We start from the raw sequence: 23,281 nt of genomic DNA, 5'->3' as shown, positions 1-23,281 counted from the left end.
TGGGACACACTGTATATGATTAAAATCAACAAGTTGTTAAATTAAATTTATTATGAATATTTTATTGATTATGAATCATTTCATTTAATTTAAACGTATATCAAATAAATTATTTACAAATTTTTTATTTTTGTTTTTTAGAATCTAATTTATTCAAATTCTTCTTGTTCCGTACAGTTCCGTATTAGATTAAGAGATGTCGCATGATGTCATATGGTATTTATATTCGAAAAAATGTTGTTTATTTTGGAATAAACTTAAATTAAAATTTAATAAACATTTAATCATCTTTGTTTATTGAATCACACATTAATCATATTCTATATTAAAATTTCTTAAAAACAATAAATACATCAGTGACTAGAATTGTTTTAATCTAACCTCCAACAACAGAGTCAAAGGAGTGATTTTTATGCACAAATTTGTATCGTTTTAAATTAGACTAGATACACACTTAGTTTAATAAATATTGATCGTTAAATATTAATCACAGCTATTTAAAATAAAATTTATACAAAGAATTCATTTAGGTGCATTGTAAAGTTTGGGCAACTCAGTCTCCAATCGAATAACTTTCATTTCAGAGAACAATTTCCAATTACCATCAACGTCAACGTACTTGGTATCATAAGTGATCAATTCCAAAGACCCATCTTGATCTAAATCGTTAACCGCCAACGAATTTTCTTGACTTTCTAAAGCCGGTTGACAAACATCTTCAGAATTATTAACTAAAAAGCACATCTGAGCTATTTGTGTCAAACTTGCATTAATAACGTGGACATCTGTTTCGTTAAAAGTTATTAAAACGACACCTTCGTTGATTAAGTTCATTGGAGATTGGTCAGTTTGAAGCAAATTAGGCGTATCTTTTAGGTATTTCTTTTCTTGTACTAACGTGTACTGCCAATATTTAATAATAAATCCGTTTAGATGACCTCTTAATGAAATCAAATTTGATTTGGTTGATTGAAATGAAAAAGTTGTCGGTTTCATTACAAAACTATTTGATTGTGATAACATCCAAACGCTCGTATTTTTGTCATTATAAAGAGTTAGATTTGTGTGACATTCAGGGCAAATCCCTACATTATTAACAATAAGTTTAAAATTTTTTAGGTTATATTCGTTTTCTTTAACCGGGGAATAACTTATTTTAATCGGTGTGACCTCATAACTTTTATTATGATAACGTTCCTCAATGTTTTTTAATGTTAATTGAAAATATTCGATTTCTGTTGAATTGGTGCAAGAGAAAGTGATTAAATTTTGATCAAATTTAATGCAATTCAGGTTAATGCAATGTTTGAATATGATTTTGGTTAAAATAAATCCTGTTCTTCCACTGATTAGTATGAATTTATTGTGGTAATTTTTTCCGTTTACTACGGTTATCATTTCTTTTATTCCATCTTTATTTAGGTCCGTTATAGCAATTGGTACATCGATTCCACTTAAGGATTTTTTCTCCAAATTTTTTACTCTATAAAATATCTCCCCAGATATAGGGTTAATCAACTCAATACCCGATTCGCCTATTAATAAACAATCCATAACTGTATCATTATTAACATCGATTAAATAACAATTTAAATCTTTTGGGGTGCTATTTTGTGGGATTAACCAAGCAACTTTCCCGCTATCACCCATTAATGAAATAACTCCATCTGTTGTATATGTATCATTACTTTTTATAACATTTCTTCTAAACAACAACACCAAATTATTTATAAAAGGGAAAGCACTTGGAACAATATTAATTTTTCCTGTATATTCCAAATTTCTCCATTTATTATCCCAATATGCGATGCGCTTCGGACATGTCCCCGTGCATGGTGGAACCCATAAAAACACCACAACCGTAACAAAACAAGCCAAAATGGAGACTACAAAACTCAATTTCCTTGCAAAACTCATTGGTGGTTTAGATTTTAAATTATGCACGGTATGGTTTGGAAGTGTAAAACCATTACTAATGAGTTTTTTGTGCATCCCATTCATTGGTTTAAGAGATCTCATCGAATCCATTTGAATCTCTTTTTCTGAATCCGAGTCGCTGATTGATTGAGATAATGGGGCATACCCTTGCTGGGAAGAGTGTGCCATCACTTAAAATAATTGTTATGCTGATTTAAGGTTATTTCATGACCGATTACTTACTTTTTTGGTGAAGTTACTTATTTTTACTTGGAATTTTCCAAGTTTATTTATGACTATTGATTGAAGTAGGGCGATAAAGTAGTAAACTGTAATGATGACATTTATTTTTAGTTTCTTAATATTAAAAATTCAATAACTTTAATATTAATTAACATTAAAGGATTTCTCATGAAAAAAATTATTATTTAATTTGTTTAAATTATTTAAAATTAGTTCATAATAAAATTCGTGATACCAACCTAAAAGTTTCAGAAATAAAATTTATTTTAGAATTAAAAAAATTAAACAATAATATAGACTCAATTTCTTGTAATTAATTTATTTCAGCAAACATTTTATTTAATTACAAGCAAAAATACGTTTGAAGATAAAAACAAATTGTTTTTATAAAAACCTAACCTAATTTCCAACATTGAGATTTTACATTAACCCATTTATTATTATTTATTATTAGATAGTTTAGGCGAAAAGAAACAACATGTAATCATTTAAAAAATGTTTAGGCTTTCGAAAAAGAATGATGATTAGCCGCTTAAAGTATCTATGAAAATACTCTGTATTAAATATTGTTATTTATAAACATCAAATTTAACTGGTACGTAAAATTAAATGAACTCCAGAGGCGGTAAAAACTGGATCGCTTAATTCCCCAATTTTCAAAGAGAAAGCACAATCTTCAAACGGCTTTTGCATAGCCCCTCTTCCAAACGGTCCTAAATCACCTCCTCGTCGTGCTGATGAACAATCGGAATACTTTTGAGCTAAATCAGGAAGATTGGTTTTTCCACTTGTTATTTGCTCTCGATAAGCTATAAATAAAATAATAAATTTTAATAATATAATTATTTTGATTAATAAATTTACTTTTAATCATATCTAACGCTTCCTCTTTGGATCTAACGATATTTTCTTCCCTCCATGATGAAGGTCTCCGCGAATCTTTATGTTTAACTAATAAATGTGAACATTGAATTCTATCTGGTCCAGATTCATTAGCTGGTTCAGCGGGACTTGTGGGGGCATCCCATTGCGATTCTTTCGTATAAATATTAAGATAATAGTACTGACCTACAACAATAATAAGAAGTTAACCTCAAAATCCGGCATAAATAGGTTATGTCGAGGAAAAATTTTTTATGATTAATTTGTAAGATAAATACCCGTCGAACGACTTAATCTTTTTTCCCAACCAGTAGGGATGTGTTCATCTGCCATTTTCTATTGTTATTATTATTATTTTTCGGAAAATGGTGTGTTAAAGAAAGTAATTTTATTGATCAAGTAAAATCCCGTAAAACGAAACGGGGATTTAAGCGGGAAATTTAAAAAAAAATCTTTTAATTGATCTTTTAATAAAAATTATTTCAAATAAGATTATTAATATTAATTTGTATCTTAATATTTATTTTTTATTGTTAATTAAATTATTAAAGAAAATTAAGTTTTAATTTTTTTTAATATAATAAGTGGCGACCTCTTTGGACAATAAAACCACTCAACAATAATTGTTTGTATTGTATAGTCAGCTGCGTTAGTGACAGTTTGGTTTGTGCTTTTGCTACGTTCAGGTTGGATATGTAGATAGTGGAATGTTTTAGTAGTGTACAGGTGGAAATTCGACACGTCAAATTTGTAATAATCGTTTCCGTTCTAATTTTACCGCGTGAATAGTTTCGTTTTAATCCGATTCAATGGAAATGTGATTTTTTTAGTATTTATCCATTGATCGGTGGAAAATTTGTTCGGAAAAACGATCATAATTCATCATTCCTAAACGACATTACAAGTGTTGGAGACAAAATCAAACAGTCGTGGTAAACAAAACGCGATCGACAAGTGAATACCGACAGGTAAGCAAAAAAAATGTTTGTATGCATCATCAAAAAATTTTATTATTATTATTATAAAAATTTTATTTTGATTTTTTCGAAAGTGTTAATGAATACACACTTGTTATAATATAAGTTTCTTAACTTTCTAAAATAGGTAAGTGAGAATCTAGTTTTTAATTTTTTTTTGAGGTTAATTTTTTAAAACTTTAATTTCAACGTCTCCGTTGATTTGTGTTGGTATTTGTTCATACTAAGTAGGTGGGTTTTGACCTTGTCAACTCATATTAATGTCCGTATTCCTTCGAGTTCCGATTAATTTTAGTGTGCGGTGTAAATTGGCCTTTTAAGTTCTCTCTAAAAAACCTACAATTTCATATTTAGCAATCATACTCGAAAATATCGGGTTATTTAATAATTATAATACCGTTTAGTAATAATCATAATAACGTGCCCACTCTTATTACATTATTATTTATGTATGTGCATATTTAACGGGGCTGTTATCTCCGCGTAATACTTCTATTTTATTCCGGATCCTTTATCTCTCCATATGAAACATTATATATATTGCAATTTAATACCATAACAATGATAACAACAAAAAACATTATGTCTGCTTTTTTTTATCTCAACAATTAAGTTGTTTTATACATGTTTATGTTGTTTTTTTATTACTTGTCTTGTTTATAGTGATAAAATTAGTGTCAACTATAAAGAATCCTCACGAAATTAGTGTTGTATCAAAGTTTAATAAAAATGTTATTGTTTTAGATTTTTATTTAAATGAAAAATAAATCGATAAATTCCGGCGAAAGAATGTTATTAGGTGGAATGTATTGATTATCCTCAAAGATACAGTTCGACAGACACGAGGACACGCACCGTGATTGCCCATTAAAACTGACAGGTTGACCTGAACGTAACGATAATTGTTGCGCGTCCGTGAACGAACGGACATACACGTCCTGTTTTTACTATTATGTGTAAAAAAGTTACGTTTTTTAAATTAATTTGTAACTACTAAATTGTACATTCATTCTCAGGAAAATTCACTACTAACTCCAACATATAACATTTTCTCAAATTACATTAACCCTTTGTGTCCCAAGAAGTCAAAAATTTTGAAACTTTGTGACAGAATTAAAACGCTATCAAAATACACTCAGTAGAAGCCTTTGGAATCAATTTTAGCAAAATATGCAATCCCTTCGCGTATGCAAGCATTAAAATATATTTTCAGTATATAAAAACTATTTGTATCTATGTTAGAAAATAAGTAACACTTGCTTTATCTAAATCACATTATGACATTCAGAAAAACAGTTCTTTCTTTCATTACAACATAAATAAACATTGCACGCAGTACATATTGAGGTTTGGCTGAACAATTTTCACAACTTCCTCTTTCTTTTGAACTTGCACTACGACATTTTCGTGGACGCAGTAAATTTGAATATTTATTTATCAGACCTGTATTTACAGAACGACGAAAATCTGATAGAACATTGAGAAAAAACATATTGAGCAAAAATTAACATTTTCGCATAATCTAAAAAGATGCAAATTCAAAAATTCCTGGAAACCGTAATTATTGAAATTAAGGAATGAGACTTATTCTAAATTACTGCTCAAAGCTTTCTCTTTAAAATGATGTGTAATAATTGTTGGGTTAGATTGGAAAAATATTGAGGAAAAAAATGTTGAAATAAAACTTACATTTTCGTATAACCTAAAAGTGTCAAAAAAGATACTAATTTAAAAATTCTTGAAAGCCGTATTTATTGAAATTAAGGAACTTATTCTAAATTAAAGCTCAAATCTTTCTCTTTACAATGATGTATAATAATTGTTGGGTTGGATTGGAAAAATATTGAGAAAGAAAATGTTGAAATAAAACTTACATTTTCGTATAACCTAAAAGTGTCAAAAAAGATGCTAATTTAAAAATTCCTGGAAGCCGTATTTATCGAAATAAAGGAATGAGACTAATTCTAAATTAAAGCTGAAAGCTTTCTCTTTACAATGATGTACAATAATTGTTGGGTTGGATTGGAAAAATATTGAGAAAAAAAATGTCGAAACAAAGCTTACATTTTCGTATAACCTAAAAGTGTCAAAAAAGATGTGAATTTAAAAATTCCTGGAAGCCGTATTTATTGAAATTAAGGAATGAGGATTATTCTAAATTAAAGCTCAAAGCTTTCTCTTTACAATGATGTATAATAATTTGTTGGGTTGGATTGGAAAAATATTGAGAAAAAAAATGTCGAAACAAAGCTTACATTTTCGTATAACCTAAAAGTGTCAAAAAAGATGTGAATTTAAAAATTCCTGGAAGCCGTATTTATTGAAATTAAGGAATGAGGATTATTCTAAATTAAAGCTCAAAGCTTTCTCTTTACAATGATGTATAATAATTGTTGGGTTGGATTGGAAAAATATTGAGAAAAAACTTATATTTTCGTATAACCTAAAAGTGTCAAAAAAGATGCTAATGTAAAAATTCCTGGAAGCCGTGTTTATTGAAATTAAGGAATGAGACTTATTCTAAATTAAAGCTCAAAGCTTTCTCTTTAAAATGATATATAATAATTGTTGGGTTGAATTGGAAAAATATTGAGAAAAAAAATGTCGAAACAAAACTTACATTTTCGAATAACCTAAAAGTGTCAAAAAAAATATTAATTTAAAAATTCCTGGAAGCCGTATTTATTGAAATTAAGGAATGAGACTTATTCTAAATTAAAGCTCAAAGCTTTCTCTTTAAAATGATATATAATAATTGTTGGGTTGGATTGGAAAAATATTGAAGAAAAAATGTTGAAATAAAACTTACATTTTCATATAACCTAAAAGTATCAAAAAAGGTGCTAATTTAAAAATTCGTGGAAGCCGTATTTATTGAAATTAAGGAATGAGACTTATTCTAAATTAAAGCTCAAAGCTTTCTCTTTAAAATGATATATAATAATTGTTGGGTTGAATTGGAAAAATATTGAGAAAAAAAATGTCGAAACAAAACTTACATTTTCGAATAACCTAAAAGTGTAAAAAAAAATATTAATTTAAAAATTCCTGGAAGCCGTATTTATTGAAATTAAGGAATGAGACTTATTCTAAATTAAAGCTCAAAGCTTTATCTTTAAAATGATGTCTAATAATTGTTGCGTTGGATTGGAAAAATATTGAGAAAAAAAATGTTGAAATAAAACTTACATTTTCGTATAACCTAAAAGTATCAAAAAAGATGTGAATTTAAAAATTCCTGGAAGCCGTATTTATTGAAATTAAGGAATGAGGATTATTCTAAATTAAAGCTCAAAGCTTTCTCTTTACAATGATGTATAATAATTGTTGGGTTGGATTGGAAAAATATTGAAGAAAAAATGTTGAAATAAAACTTACATTTTCATATAACCTAAAAGTATCAAAAAAGGTGCTAATTTAAAAATTCGTGGAAGCCGTATTTATTGAAATTAAGGAATGAGACTTATTCTAAATTAAAGCTCAAAGCTTTCTTTTTAAAATGATATATAATAATTGTTGGGTTGAATTGGAAAAATATTGAGAAAAAAAATGTCGAAACAAAACTTACATTTTCGAATAACCTAAAAGTGTCAAAAAAAATATTAATTTAAAAATTCCTGGAAGCCGTATTTATTGAAATTAAGGAATGAGACTTATTCTAAATTAAAGCTCAAAGCTTTCTTTTTAAAATGATATATAATAATTGTTGGGTTGAATTGGAAAAATATTGAGAAAAAAAATGTCGAAACAAAACTTACATTTTCGAATAACCTAAAAGTGTCAAAAAAAATATTAATTTAAAAATTCGTGGAAGCCGTATTTATTGAAATTAAGGAATGAGACTTATTCTAAATTAAAGCTCAAAGCTTTCTTTTTAAAATGATATATAATAATTGTTGGGTTGAATTGGAAAAATATTGAGAAAAAAAATGTCGAAACAAAACTTACATTTTCGAATAACCTAAAAGTATCAAAAAAGGTGCTAATTTAAAAATTCGTGGAAGCCGTATTTATTGAAATTAAGGAATGAGACTTATTCTAAATTAAAGCTCAAAGCTTTCTCTTTAAAATGATCTATAATAATTGTTGGGTTGGATTGAAAAATATTGAGAAAAAAATGTTGAAATAAAACTTACATTTTCGTATAACCTAAAAGTGTCAAAAAAGATGCTAATTTAAAAATTCCTGGAAGCCGTATTTATTGAAATTAAGGAATGAGACTTATTCTAAATTAAAGCTCAAAGCTTTCTCTTTACAATGATGTATAATAATTGTTGGGTTGGATTGGAAAAATATTGAGAAAAAAAATGTCGAAACAAAGCTTACATTTTTGTATAACCTAAAAGTGTCAAAAAAGAGGCTAATTTAAAAATTCCTGGAAACCGTATTTATTGAAGTTAAGGAAGGAGACTTATTTTAAATTAAAGCTCAATGCTTTCTTTTTAAAATGATCTGTAATAATCACACCTAATAATCATTTATCAAAGAGATACCTTTTTGAACAACAAAATTCAACAAGACCACTTTTCACTAAACTTCTAACCTCACATCTGGACGAATAAGTTTAAATATACCTAAAAACCCTACAGTGCGGATTGTGTCATTTTTTATACAGATTCTTTCTTGTATAGTAGAAAGTACCGACAGCTCTAAATGCGCCGAATAGATGACTACAGCTTAAAATGAGTGTTTAAAAATACCGGTACTTTAAAGTACTGTCGGGACACAAAGGATTAAATAAATATCCAACACGAACTCCAAAAACCGAGAAGGTTAATGCTTCGTCCCCCAAAAGAAGTTTATTTATGCCAAATCTTCTAAACTCAACTTGTATAGTATTGCGACAACAACGGCAAATAAAGTATAATTAGTGAATAAAAGTACAATCGCCGCTTCCAGCAACAACAAAGGTAAAATAATAGAAGCCATAATAAGTTAACCTATGGAGTGGAAATCTTGAAAAAAGTCCTCAATAACAAAGACTCGGGAAGGGTTTACTAGGCTTCAGTGTGCCCATCGTGGTAAACTATAGATAATGAACCAACGTCATAGACGAGAGGCAGATAAACTTTGTAAAGAGATGCTATTAAAAAGATCCCTAACGTTTGAAATTTGTACAAGAAGTCATAATGGTTTTGTTAAAGAGATATGAATAGAAGAAACCATGATATAATTTTTAGATGCTTTATTACACCATTCATTCATGAATAAAAATAAATATTGATAAATACGGTTTCAAATCTATTTTTAATCATTTCATATTCCTGTTAATAGAAGATGATTTGTTTAAAATTCAATGACTGCATGACCATCGAACCATACATTCTCAGTACAGTACGCTGAGTGACTCATAGAAAGAGGCGATTTACAATAACCAGCAACCAGTTTGGTGTCGAAACCGATTATTTTACCGTCAGAGGATACCGGTCGGTGTATTAGTCAGCGCATACCTACATAAAATCTCTGATATAATCGAAAAAATAATAAAACGCGAGACAAAGAGAAACAACATAGGTCGGTGTGATGTCAGGTATAAAAAGAACCAGGAAGGATGCGGCTCAAAACCGTGCGATATTGGTTTCAATCATTCAAAAAGTTTACTACAACATCGTAAACTTGTAGGAAATGAAAACGATACTGAATTTCGTGTCGAAGTAGGTCAACTTTAAGATGAAACGGATCGTAAAGTATTTAATTTGCAAAAGTGTCCCTCGCAATAAAACCGAAAAGTTATTTTACATTTAAAACTCTAAAACATTCTTTTTTCTTTAAACTCTATACATAGAGTTTAAGAACACGTGGCCCCTAAGTTTAAAAAAGGGGTGGTGGAAAAAAATAATCCAACGAGAAGATAAGAATTTAAAAATAAAAAATTTGTTAGAACGGTATCAATGACCTGAAATTGAAACAAAACTGTTCACGTTCGGATTTGTTTACTTTAAACACTAAAGTCTAAACGGTTCTAGAGATTCACTACGATAAAATCGTCTTTTTTTTTCTTCATCGATTTCCTGCCATCTTGACACTCTAGAACCCTCTTTGGTCTCTTTACACATCACCTAATTAAGCTCCCCATCAACGTCTTTAACAATAAGGACCCAAAAAAGATTTATAACACATTCGAAAAACATCGAAAACAATAAATAGAGAGTAACAAACAAAGATGTCAATTAAATTTTTTTTCCATGTTGGTTAAACAAGAAGTTGATTGTGCATTTTCGTAACTAGGGCGTGAACACACTATACCAAGTGAAAGTGTCGATATGAATCGTAGAGGTAGAAACAAAAACTCGTTTTTGAGGCGATTCTTTTATTAATTTTTCAATTAATGCTAGATAATGAATGGGTCGAATAAAATGTAAATGAAACAATAAACTTATGTGTTAGAATAATATGAATTCAAGTAATATCTTCAAATATTGATTATTGACATGAGATTATAAAATATAAATATTTGAATTTTTTGAGGAAACATGAAACTATCTCAAACCAACACAAGTATTATTGTTGGAAAATGGATGGGTAAAAGTTTATAACATTTCATAAGTAGTGCTTATGCACTAGTTAAATGGAATTTGACATTGGAAGAATTTGGAATGAAGGCGAATAACGACAGAACACAAGTTATGCTTATAGGAGAGGCGTAAGATGATGAAGATGAAAGTTAAAAATACGAATGTTAGGTTAATGTATCTAAGTTAATGCAAACTTTGGAGGTATTCGGGCTGCATCAAATAATCACAAAACCAACGCGGGTAACGGACAAATCAGATAGTTTACTGGATTTAATATTGGTCTCCAATGAGGACTTAGTTGTTGATAGTGGTGTGCTTGATTGCGAGCTGTCAGATCATGCGTTGGTGTATGTTGAATTAGACCTCACAACTCAGGTGAACCCCGTTCTTTTCAAAACATATAGAGACTTTTCAGTCTTAAATGAGCAGGTATTTTATGATCATCTAAAATCTCTGCCCTGGCGTAACATATATGACTTACATACAATTGACGGGAAAGTGGCCTTTCTAGTCTCTAATATATCAATACTTCTAGATTTGCACGCACCCTAAAAAACGTCAAGAATAACAAAACCAAGCGCACCCTGGTTGACACCTGATTTAAAAATAGTCATGCGGAATCGGGATAGGAAGCTCAGTGCGTATAAACGAACGCGAAACCCGTTACTTTGGCATCAATACAAGCACTTGCGTAATTTTGTAACAAATGAATTCCGTAAACAAAAAGAAATATATTTGGAAAGTTTGATGGGGAAAGGTAACACTGCGAATACCTGGCATATGTTAAAAACGTCAAAGCTAATAAAAGCAAAGCACAAAACTTTACCGGATCATTTACAAGATGCATCCGGTATTAACAACTACTTCATAGATGCAATACCGAATGTGCGCAGTGCTACTGATAATGATCTATATACCGGAATAAGTAATTTAATTCAAAGCACTTTAAAGTTTTGCCCTGTGACCGAAAACGAAGTAGTTTTAGCTATTAAATCAATTAAATCAAACTCGATGGGATCAGACGGTATCTCAGTCAAAATACTTAATTTTTGTCTTCCTTACTTGCTTCCCATAGTCGCTCATCTCATCAACTTCTGTATTGCGGATAGTGTATTTCCGGCTGCGTGGAGGTTGGCAGCTGTCCACCCAATCCCCAAGGTTGGTAACCCTATTCTTTTTTCTGTTTTGCGGCCTATCAGTATTTTGCCAGTGATGTCAAAGGTATTAGAAAAAGTAATTAACATGCAATTAAAGAGAGACACTTGGAGATAAATAAAATATTACCGGTTGTGCAGTCGGGATTTAAGGAGGCACACAGCTGCACTACTGCCTTGGTTAGTGTACTGGACGACATTCTCTGTGGTACGGATGGAGGTTTGGTGACTGTGCTGGTTCTTTTAGACTACACAAAGGCTTTCGACACCGTAAATCACAGTCTTTTGCTTTCAAGTTTGTGCCATCTGGGTCTGGAGGAGACAGCGGTGAATTTTTTTCATTCTGATTTGTCGGATCGCATGCAGTATGTCAGGCTATCGGATGAGAATGTATCTGGGGCTCGGTATTTGAAATCCGGAGTTGCTCAGGGTTCTGTACTTTCACTAACGTTGTTTTCAATTTATACCTCGGCTCTTACACGAAGTTTTAAACACTGCAAGGTTCATTTGTATGCGGATGATACTCAGGTATATATTTCCTCAAAACCTGACGAGTTGGGCCGTGCCATTGCAATTTTAAATGAAGAGTTGAATAACCTGGTCTTGATGGCTAACCAGCACAGTTTGATCATCAATCCAAACAAATCAAAAGTAATGTTTTTTGGGCGACAAAAAGATACAATTGAGTTAGAATCGCATGTTAAGGTTATGGTTGATGGATTAAGGCTTCCTTTAGTAAAAGAAGCTCGGAATTTGGGTCTGATAATTGACCAGGGAATGCGATTCCGGGGACATATATCATCTATTTTACAGGAGGCATATGCAAAATTAAAAATGTTATATCCGACGAGACATCTTAATATAGAGGTTAAAACCTTGCTGTGTGATTCTTTAATATTATCGAAATTTAATTACGGGGATGTGATATATGGGCCCTGTTTATTGAAAATTGATGAGCAGCGTATACAGAGGGTGCAGAACGCATGTTTACGATACATCTATGGCGTAAGAAAATTTGAAAGAATTTCTCACAGGTTAGGTGATGCTGGATGGTTAAATATGTACAGAAGGAGAATCGCGCATACATGCTTTTTTTATTATAAAATTATCAAAATGCAGAAACCAGAGTACCTCCTAATCATGGATGTTCATAATCTGAATCTAAGATTCAGGGGTTTACTTACCCCACCTACACATAGAACGGAGATATTTAAACGGTCGTTCAGTTATCAAATAGTCAAATTATTTAATGTCATACCGGAAAATATCAAAATATTAACAGCATACTCCTTTAGAAGACGCATACGCTGTGCCCTGTACGGGGAGCAACTTCACCAAATCGATCAAAATTTGATTACTAGCAGAATAAATAGCGTGCATGATTGGGTGGCCTACCTCTAGTTCCTCTAGTTTCTCTAGTTTTAAGTTACCCCAACGTAATGAGCCTGTATTAATTTTATTAATGTTGTTAACTTTGTAATCGTTTACATACAAACCGAGAGTTATAGACACTTTCTTTGTTTTCTTTTCTTTTTTTTGTAAGTTTGCTATAATTATTACTATTGGTGTTTATTCATTGATTTCATGTATTATTTTTTTTATTTTTTTTTTTTGGGGTAAAGTTTAAGCACTGTTTGTCACTGAACTTCGCCCTTTTGTACCCTTCTCAACCCTTTTTTCCTTCTATTTTCGGGATATAACAATTAAGTTATTTTCTAATGTTCTAATGTTATTTTGAGTTATAATTATTGGGTACAAATAAAGACATTTATTATTATTATTATATTATTATAATGTTAGTTGAGTTAACCTAGATCTTCATTGGACATGTTTAGCATTGAAGGCACCACCTATAATGAATCTGAATTCGTGCTTATTAAGTCTAAGCATTGTTCTTTTTTAGAGAATGACTAGGCCGAGACAATAATGTTTTGGTTTTCGCCTTTACTGAGACTGTTCTGTTTTATATCCCATTTCTGGATGATGCTCGATTGATTTCTTTGATTCCACCTTTGGCTACATTTTTAGGGTACACATACTCTTTAAGGGTGATTATACAGAAACTATCATTTTTCACATGGTAATTTGAAAATAGTTTTTTTGTTCCAAATTTTGTTTTTTAATACACAAACACGAACTTTTGTTCAAAATGAACCTTGCAAAGTTCAAGATCAAACAGTTCAATTATTGTCTAGCCAGAATTGACTTGTTTTTGTAAAAACGATATGCAGAGGAATGACGAGATAAGCAGGGGAATGATTTTTTTATTTGATACGGCAAAATAATACAATATTAGGCATAACATGCATGTTAAAACCAAAACAGTGAATAGGGAAAACTAAAATACAAACTTGCTTAAAACAAAAGAATATTCAATGCAATAACGAAAAAACGTTAACGTTTTACACTTGAACAAGCAGCTTCTTGATCTTCGTCAGAATAAACATCTTCAAACTGTAGCTTGTTTTGAACTTTTATGGAACCGCTGATATATCTGCTTAAAGGAGTGTCCTCATCATCACTAGACGTGTCACTAAAGATAGTTCATCATTAAGCCCAATTTTGTTGAATTTAAGGGAACCAATGAAGTATTTTTTATTGCCGTTTATGAAAGTGCTAAGTTCATAAAAGTTTAATCTGATGCTACTTTCATAATCTTCTTTTTTTATTTGGTGTACTTTCATTATTCCTCTAAAAGTTTGTAGCAAAACATTCTTAAGTTTTTGGGACATTTCATTAATTTTGTCTGCATCAATCTGATAGTAAGTAATGTTCTGAATGTTTTGGCACAGGTTATTCAACATAGCTTTTATTTCGACCATATCTGCTCCTTGACCAACCAATCTATCTAACGTCCTTTTAGTAACTCCTATCCCGTCAGGTGCCCCCTTTCCGTGACCAGCTTCTAAATAGTTCCAAGTAAAATTTTTTTTACTTTTGGGTGCAATTTTGGCAACTCGATTGCTAGGAAATAAAACATGGTTTTATTACGGTATTGAGTCGACGGTGAGTCACTAATAAAGTGAAGCGTATCAACTGTTGGGTAAGAGTTTGTTATGCACTTTATTATTGGGTCTAAATGCGCCCAAATGGCCGGGACATTATGTAGAAGCGATTCTGATAAAGTGCAAAAGCATTGTTGCTGTACCTCATCTTGTTTGGTATATACAACAACAGTATGTAGAGATATCTCTTCTGCATATTTCATGTTGTAGTTTTCACTAAAATCCATGTGAATAACCGCCTCGGTAATTCGAAGATTCTCTTTAAGTTCTTTGAGTTGTTTGTACTGATGTAAGGATCTGCCTTTGTACTTCAGAAATGGTATAATACTTTGTTTAAAATCAGCTATAATATCAGAAACTTGGCATTCAATTTTCTTCTTTGATGTCTTTCTAACCTGCTTTTCTTTTTGTGATGTCTTGTCAACATACGTGCATTTTTCTGCCATCCATTTGAAGTAGTAACTGCGTTCCCTAGGGTTGTATTCACGGAATGATATTTGCATAGAAATACATTTATCGCATCTCTAGAACTGGTCATTCCTCTGTGCCTGTCATCAGTCCTCTGGATCTCAGTAATCCAGAGGAATGGTTCCAGAGGAATGACGACTTCTTCGTTTATTAGTTTTTAGTTTAAGAAATTGAATGAATCCTAACCTACAAATTGGTCCACGGAAAGGAAACTCATTATTTCGTATTTAAATGAGGGAATGGATGCAACAAAAATATAAATAAATTAAATACACTTACCAGAGGAATGGTCAATCTGTGTGTGACATTAACAATTTGGGAACAAAACGTTAAAAAGAAGACGTATTGTTTTAGTTCGACAACATTTGCTTACTGACACTCTGCAAGAACTAGGTTAGGAAAAGCATATCTGGTTGCGTGCGAAGACATATCGCCATCTACCATCATATTATTTACGTACTTCTTGCGAGCCAGAGGAATGACCGCCAAAGGTGGTAACATAGTTTCTATCATCTTTTTGAGGGCAGTTTTAAAGTGGAACATGTTTTTAGACTAGCTTTACTGAAAGTTCAGGTTTGCTTAATCAAAATGTAAAATTACAAATGAAGGAAGTAGGTATACAGGGTGATTCATAAGTAATGGGCCAAATTGTAAATGTACGTTCAGGAGGCCAAAATAATAATATTTTCATTAACAATAATGGGTCTTACAAGGGAAGTGTCACAACTGTGTCTCACCGATTTCGATGCAATTTGGTACAGTCATAGAATGGGCCAAAATAAGGTTCGCACATTTTTTTATACGTGCGGTAAAAGCCCCTGGGGCGAGTTATAGGGGTTGAAAGTTTGGAGAAAAAGTACGTTTTCACTTATATTTTGAAAACGAAAAGTGCTATCAAAATTTGGTAAATTGTAACTGATATTCATTTTAAAAGAGCTTTCTTTTGATGTGTCACACATATAGCAGAGGGTTAAAAAGGGCGAACTACCCCTATTTTTTTGGAATTATTTAAAAACCACCCTATCGATTTTGGCGGCATTAAGTATACTTCTAGTGCGTTCAAAAATATTAGTTAAGGGTTTTTTCCCATTCGCCCTAGATCAACCCCAGCGAAGTTACGGGGGTTAACATGTAAGCACTTTTCGTAAGAATGATGTGATAAAATTGTCAGGTATTTTGAAAATACTTTAAACAAAACCGTAAATTAGTCGCACAATAAAATGTTTAGTGTAAAATAAGGCATAATACACCATATAGGGGTTGTTGGGGTTATCCACCCCCTTAAAAATTAATTCTATCCCGGGCGTTATTTGTCGATTACGGCGAAATTTGGTACTGTGTTTGTTTTATATTTGAAGTAAAAATTTTTGAAAATGGTTATAAGGGTTACAAATTAGGGGTAGTTTTTTGTTTATACCTCGAAGATGAAAACTGCCATCGTAACTGTGGTATTGTTTTTTAAAAATCTATCTATCGATGTTCCACGAGGTAAACTACCCTCATTTTCTTTAAATAATAAATATAAAACTACTAGATAAATAAGATATTTTATTTATTTATGAGTTAAAAAGCAACTGACAAAAAAAATAGTTCAATATACCAAAGAAGTTTATTCTACATTACTAATTGACGTTTTTTATGTATTATATTAATTTTCAATATTAAATTTATTTTTATTCTACGTAGTGTTGGCAAAAATGAAAGTCGTGGAAAAAATGTTTTAAACATAAGGATTTTTTACACCATGCACATGTTATGACCGCTATATCCCCACAGATATCACACGTTGGCTTCTCACTCGAAAAGCAAACTTCCACGGGATTTTCAAAATGGTCTGGTCTCTCCTCTATATAGCCACTTGCAAACCATGCGTATTTAAAAACATTTATAAACCGAGGGGAAGCCAACTGGTTATGCGTCAACGATTGCAATTTTAATATGTTATCCCTCTGATGTAAATTGACATCATACTGGTAAAGAATAATCTGATCAGAGAATCTTCTAATAAAATTTTTCCATATTCTGAAACCAAATACATCTAGGGGCTGTATTTGACCTGTTGTCCCTGCAGGTATAGATAAATGTTTAAAATTAGTACCTGATGGAGTTATTTCACTAATAACTTCAGGACAATGGCCACTCCAAGAATCTAATAATAATAATGATTTAGAACCAGTATTTGGAAAATATACATTTTGGAGCCAATTTTTCATGTGTTCTGAAGTTAACTTTCCAGATTTTGATGCCAAAACGTATATATTGTCTGCTTTAAACATTGTATTTGCTACCCTCGGTCCAAAGCTGCCAGAGGGTTCTTTTAAAACAATAAAAAGTGGAGAAAGAAGTTTCCCATCAGCAGATATTACGGGTTGAATTGTGTAACTGTGCGTTGTAGATGACACCGACTGGACCACACTTTCTACGGTTTTAACTCCTAAATCGCTTAATGTTCTTCCCGAATGGAATTCCAAGTTAAAACCGCTCTGATCCGAATTGTAGGTGTTTTCAGGTCCATATATTTGGATTTGTAGCTTTGCCTCTTTAACGAAATCTTTTGCTAAAGTTTTTACTCGATCAACATTTCCAATTTGTTTTTGGGATAGAAATTTTGTTATTTTTCGGCTTACTAACCGATTTGCTTTCTTAAAACGTTGCACCCAGCTATGAGATGCTTTGAACAGTTGAGGAGATAAATTCTTTTCATTTCTAGCTTGTATAGCCCATCTGCGTATATCAATATCATGTAGTGGCAATTTATTATCTACGGCGGCTCTCGCTTGATTAATTACAAATTCGGTAATTTCTGCTAATTTTTCTTTGTATGTCCCTCTTTCTTCAATATATTTAGACCATCTGTGCAATTGGGTCTTTGACGTTACTTTTCGGTATTTGTTTTTTACGGTTTCTAGTTTCAAATAACCTTTCTTCCCACTTGTCCAGTAATTTACCGCCTCTAATTTGTACTCGTAGTCGATGTCATCCTTCAATGGACAATGAGCATCAGTATCTTCTACAAACCTGTCAGTTGTATCCTGGTCTTCAATAATTTGCTGACCGTCATTGATGCCATTGGATGAATCGAAAATTAATACAGTTTCGTCTTCAATTTGCATATTGTAGTCTTCCATACTTTCCATTAAAATACGCTGTATATTTTCTTTTAAACTAACTTCTGCTTCATTTACAGGAGTCTGGGGAATATTCATAACAGTAAAAACTGTCATTAGCAAATTTAAAACGTTTATTGGGTTTATTGTAACCATTGCTTCTGTCAGTTGCTCTGAAACTAAAATCTACCCACTGGGCACACGTTCTTTTATACTAGAAAAAACTATTTTGAGAAATGACCTTTAGCAAGCGGCACTAAAAAAACAAATATTGTGCCAAAATTTTTTTGGTAGGTGTATTTTTGGCAACATTATGTAGAATAAAAATAAACTAATAAACTATATAAAACAAACACAGTACCAAATTTCGCCGTAATCAACAAGTAATGCCCGGGATAGAATTAATTTTTAAGGGGGTGGTTAACCCCAACCACCCCTAAATGGTGTATTATGCCTTATTTTACATTAAACATTTTATTGTGCGACTAATTTACGGTTTTGTTAAAGTATTTTCAAAATACCTGACAATTTTATCACATCATTCTTACGAAAAGTGGTTACATGTTAACCCCCGTAACTTCGCTGGGGATGATCTAGAGCGAATGGGAAAAAACCCTTAACTAATATTTTTGAACGTGCTGGAAGTATACTTAATGCCGCCAAAATCGATAGGGTGGTTTTTAAATAATTCCAAAAAAATAGGGGTAGTTCGCCCTTCTTAACCCTCTGGTATATGTGTGATACATCAAAAGAAAGCTCTTTTAAAATGAATATCAGTTACAATTTACCAAATTTTGATAGCACTTTTCATTTTTAAAATATAAGTGAAAACGTACTTTTTCTCCAAACTTTCAACCCCTATAACTCGCCCCAGGGGCTTTTACCGCACGTATAAAAAAATGTACGAACCTTATTTTGGCCCATTCTATGACTGTACCAAATTGCATCGAAATCGGTGAGACACAGTTGTGACACTTCCCTTGTTAGTCTGCTCCTTACTGAGATACAGGATGTTAAAGCGAAAAAAATAAAATAGATTTTTGTTAATAGATCAGCTACTTTTCTACATAATGACTCATAGTTGACTTATAGTTTTTGTAAGGGTAAACAATAATGTGTGAGAGGATTTGAGTTAACTCGTAGATGTCGCCACATGCGCCATATGAATTAGATGAAATCAGCTACAAATTTTTTATCGCTCATTATTTTACAACATACTTGTTTAATTTGGATAGCCCCATCATTTCTGTAGAAAAAAGCTATACTTCTTTGATCTTGAAAATATTAACGATTTTCGAGATATTTGAATTTTACTAATTCACTACACTACATTTCACGGTGGTCGACGTAGCATTAATCTGTTAAGACACAAGCATGGCATGGAATGTTGACATTTACCTAACCGTAATTGATAATTGATAACAATATTAAACTGAAACCATAAAAAAATTACGTAATAAAACAATTTATTGTACGCCAGTTAATAAAACGAAATACAACATTAGAACAGACTTGAACTAAGACCACTTACGACAACTGTTATCAAAACCTACATGTTAATGTTGTGCGAAGTTAAATTAAATTTAAGCTTAATTATGAGCTACTGCAAAAGGTTTTCAACATGACCACCACCAGCATTTATACACGCATTTAACCGTTTGGTTAAGGATTGTCTGACTTTAAAAAATGTAGCAGGATTATTTCGTATTGAATTGGCTGCATCTTGAATTCTATTCCATAACTCGTCTCGTGTATTTATAGTAGGTTCAGCATAGACCATTGATTTCATGTAACCCCACACATGGTGGCCACTGAAATTCACTACCACGTCCAATCCAACGGTGAGGGAATGTTTCATTCAGATGTTCGCGCACAGCACGTGAAAAATGTGGAGGAGCACCGTCTTGCATGAACCACATATTTCTTCTTAGTTGTAATGGAAGATCTCCCAAGAGCTCCATTTAAATTAGGAGGTAATTCAACTGGGCCCAGTAATGTATTGCCTATTACACCGCACCACACATTTATTTTAAACTCGTGCTGGAAATGTCTATCTTTTTTTAAACGAGGGTTTTCGGTTTCCCAGGCATGACTATTTCGCCAATTAAAAACTCCGCGTCTGGTAAAGGTTGCTTCATCCGTGAAAAGAATGTTATTTAGGAATGTTGGATTATTATTCAATTTTCCTTTTAGCCACTGACAAAATTGAACTCTGATTCGATAATCTGTTGGAAGTAAATTTTGCACAGGTATAAAATGATAGGGATATAAATTTTCCTTGTGTAAAATTCTAGTCACGGATGGTTGGCTTATTCCAGTTGCTGCAGACAATCGACGAGTGCTTATTTCAGAATTTTGCGCAATTCTTACCAAAATTTCATCTTCTTGCTGCGGAGTGATAATCTTAGGACGTCCTGTATGATATTTTGGACGAAATGAACCTGTTTCACCCAATCGATTATAAATATTTTGAAATATCTTCCGGTTTGGCTGCCTTCTGTAAGGGTACATTTCACGATATTTTCTGGATGCTGCTTGCCCAGAAAAACGTTCTTGTGCGTAAACGCATAACATGTCTCTCATTTCTTCGTTTGAAAAGTGATTATGTCTCGGCATTTTGATTTATGTTAGGACAAGAATGAATCAGTTTACTTAACAATAAAATGTTTTAAACTATTCATTAAACGTAAAAGCTCATTGACGTTTCATAATTCATATGGCGCATGTGGCGACATCTACGAGTTAACTCAAATCCTCTCACACATTATTGTTTACCCTTACAAAAACTATAAGTCAACTATGAGTCATTATGTAGAAAAGTAGCTGATCTATTAACAAAAATCTATTTTATTTTTTTCGCTTTAACATCCTGTATCTCAGTAAGGAGCAGACTAAGACCCATTATTGTTAATGAAAATATTATTATTTTGGCCTCCTGAACGTACATTTACAATTTGGCCCATTACTTATGAATCACCCTGTATAATGTTAGACGTCTCCAGTTATAACATACCAGAGGAATGATATTTTGACATGAATTTTTACTATAATTTAATAATAATAAGTATGATTTCATTAACTCTTTAAGAACTCAATATAGCTGGTCTATACTTTTCTAGAAACAATACGATATTTGTAGAAAGTAATTTTTTAGTCGAAATTGTTACCGGTAACAGCAAAATGATAGTTTCTATAGAAATACCGTTAAATTTTATATTACTTAGAAACAAGGCATATGTCAATATTTTCTACATCTAGGACAGCTTGCAATTTTTGTTGATGCTGTAGGATTCCAATCCATAGAATTCCATAAGAAAGACTTTTAGATAAAGACGATTTCTTATTGCTTTTGAGTTAGATTTTTGTTAATAATATTTTCAGACTTACCAGTAACTCCTTAACGGTGCAATTGGCTTCTGTAATTTCTGGCATTCTTTAGTTTCTTAGGCTCCACTATTAAATGTTTACCAAGACATCTGACACAGAGTGGTTTCATAACACAATATTTTTTTTGTTGGACTTTTTAAGGCAGTTTCAATTAGAATATTTACTCACTAATTATATCGTTATCAATTTCATTTTCTGACTCATTATCTGTTTCATCACTGAAGTTTAGAGTTAAATTTTCGTCATAAAGCACATTGATATTCTGTTCGTAATCATCTATTTCATAAAATAGAAGCAATAAGTTCTCAAATTAGTAATTTCTATAAATAAATAAAAAATTTATTATTATCGCAAAACATTGATTTCCACATTTATCTATTATCATATAGGAATTTTTCTATTTTTAAAATAGAACGTTTTTATTTTAATTTTTATCATTTTTTTTATTTTGGCGATAACACCAATTGTAATTAGTTAACCCACATAGTAGTTTTATGAAAACGTTTCGAGTACCAAATCGGTTTTCTAATATTTACCTTGACATATAAATAACAATGTTTCAAAAATGGAAAATATCACTTTAAAATTAGTTATTTTAATTATCAATTAAAAAAGGAGGTTCTTGATAAACTAAATTTACGACATCGATCCCTCGAAAATCTCTCACAAAATCGTTCAATTTCACGGTAGAAATTGTCAAATCATCGCTGGGGTGTTCTTAATTTAAATCATTTCTTATAATTAGAAAATTTCTTTTTTATTTATTTATTCCTTTTCATGATCGTTACGTTGATTACAATAATCTTTTAATTTATTCAAATACTCCGTTCCATATTGCCAACTGGGCGATAAACCGCAAAAACTACCGTACAGAATCCTCGGACGTCTGTAACGTCTCTTCAAACCGTTATTGTTCTCTCTAGAAACACAAGTTATTTTTAACAATTACATCCAATTCAAGTCAATTAACCTCTTAACTTAGGTAATAAATAGATTTCTTAAAACTTACATCAATTTAAGTTGTAACTTGAATATTTCACTTTCAGCCGTGTACATAATCCTTTTTTCTCTATAAATCTTATCTCTCCATTGCCACGAAATCGAATTTGGTTCAAATATTGAACTCGGTTGAGGCATCGTACGCTTAATCGTAACGCAACTTAATCGATAGTGATTGTCTCTTCTTATATAATTTTATCCGTGACATTTTACTCTGAGTCACTTTTTGAATTACTCGTCGAATACTTTGGCACTGATTAGATTTCCGACTTAACTTTACCATCTCAAGCGATTTTGCTTAATTTATGGCCATTATCGTCGAAGCGCACAATAGAGAGCGAAATAAATATTATTTATACAATTATTACTACTTTTATTATAATTAGGGTTTAGCCGCACGTCTCTTAAGACGGCTAAGCCCGAATGATTCTAGTTCTTGTCTAGTGTTAGTTCTAGTTTTACACTAGCACTGTCACTAGAACTAACACTAGAACTAGAATCATTCGGGCTTAGCCGTCTTGAGAGACGTGCAGATAAATCCGAATGTTTCTAGTTCTTGTCTAGTGTTAGTTCTAGTTTTACACTAGCACTATCACTAGAACTAACACTAGAACTAGAATCATTCAG

The 23,281-nt window shown here is 31.6% G+C and overlaps 3 protein-coding genes across 4 annotated transcripts in view; 1 reads left to right on the top strand and 2 right to left on the bottom strand.

The window, feature by feature from the left end:
• Positions 1–262: 262 nt before the first annotated feature.
• LOC111422640 (uncharacterized) lies at positions 263–2,229 on the bottom strand. Its single transcript, XM_023055857.2, has 2 exons — positions 2,161–2,229; positions 263–2,108 (listed from the first exon to the last, which is right to left on the bottom strand). Coding segments are annotated over exons 1-2 (1,587 nt in total). The 5' UTR covers positions 2,162–2,229; the 3' UTR covers positions 263–522.
• Positions 2,230–2,463: 234 nt separating this feature from the next.
• Positions 2,464–3,475, bottom strand: LOC111422630 ((peptidyl-prolyl cis/trans isomerase) NIMA-interacting 1 dodo). Its single transcript, XM_023055839.2, has 3 exons — positions 3,321–3,475; positions 3,025–3,228; positions 2,464–2,969 (listed from the first exon to the last, which is right to left on the bottom strand). The coding sequence occupies exons 1-3, from the start codon at positions 3,373–3,375 to the stop codon at positions 2,749–2,751; spliced, it is 480 nt and encodes a 159-aa protein (XP_022911607.1). The 5' UTR covers positions 3,376–3,475; the 3' UTR covers positions 2,464–2,748.
• A 218-nt stretch (positions 3,476–3,693) lies between these two features.
• Positions 3,694–23,281, top strand: part of LOC111422632 (ecotropic viral integration site 5) — a 69,220-nt gene continuing 49,632 nt past the window's right edge. The window contains exon 1 of one of the 2 annotated variants that reach the window (XM_023055845.2): positions 3,694–4,010. The gene's annotated coding sequence lies outside the window, so the exon portion shown is untranslated. The remainder of the gene's footprint in view (positions 4,011–23,281) is intronic. The other variant, XM_023055846.2, reaches the window with a different exon arrangement.

The sequence above is a fragment of the Onthophagus taurus genome, chromosome 1, assembly GCF_036711975.1.
Source record: "Onthophagus taurus isolate NC chromosome 1, IU_Otau_3.0, whole genome shotgun sequence".
Lineage (NCBI taxonomy): Eukaryota > Metazoa > Arthropoda > Insecta > Coleoptera > Scarabaeidae > Onthophagus > Onthophagus taurus.
Note: the sequence above shows the minus strand (reverse complement) of the source record. Positions and strands in the feature narration are given on the sequence as shown.

Excerpts from the sequence above, each read along its gene's own strand:
- LOC111422630 (XM_023055839.2), bottom strand. The coding sequence starts at position 3,375 with ATGGCAGATGAACACATCCCTACTGGTTGGGAAAAAAGATTAAGTCGT. Across the intron at positions 3,229-3,320 it reads AAGATTAAGTCGTTCGACGG|GTCAGTACTATTATCTTAAT; the intron begins GTATTTATCTTA and ends TTATTGTTGTAG. Across the intron at positions 2,970-3,024 it reads AGCGTTAGATATGATTAAAA|CTTATCGAGAGCAAATAACA; the intron begins GTAAATTTATTA and ends TTTTATTTATAG.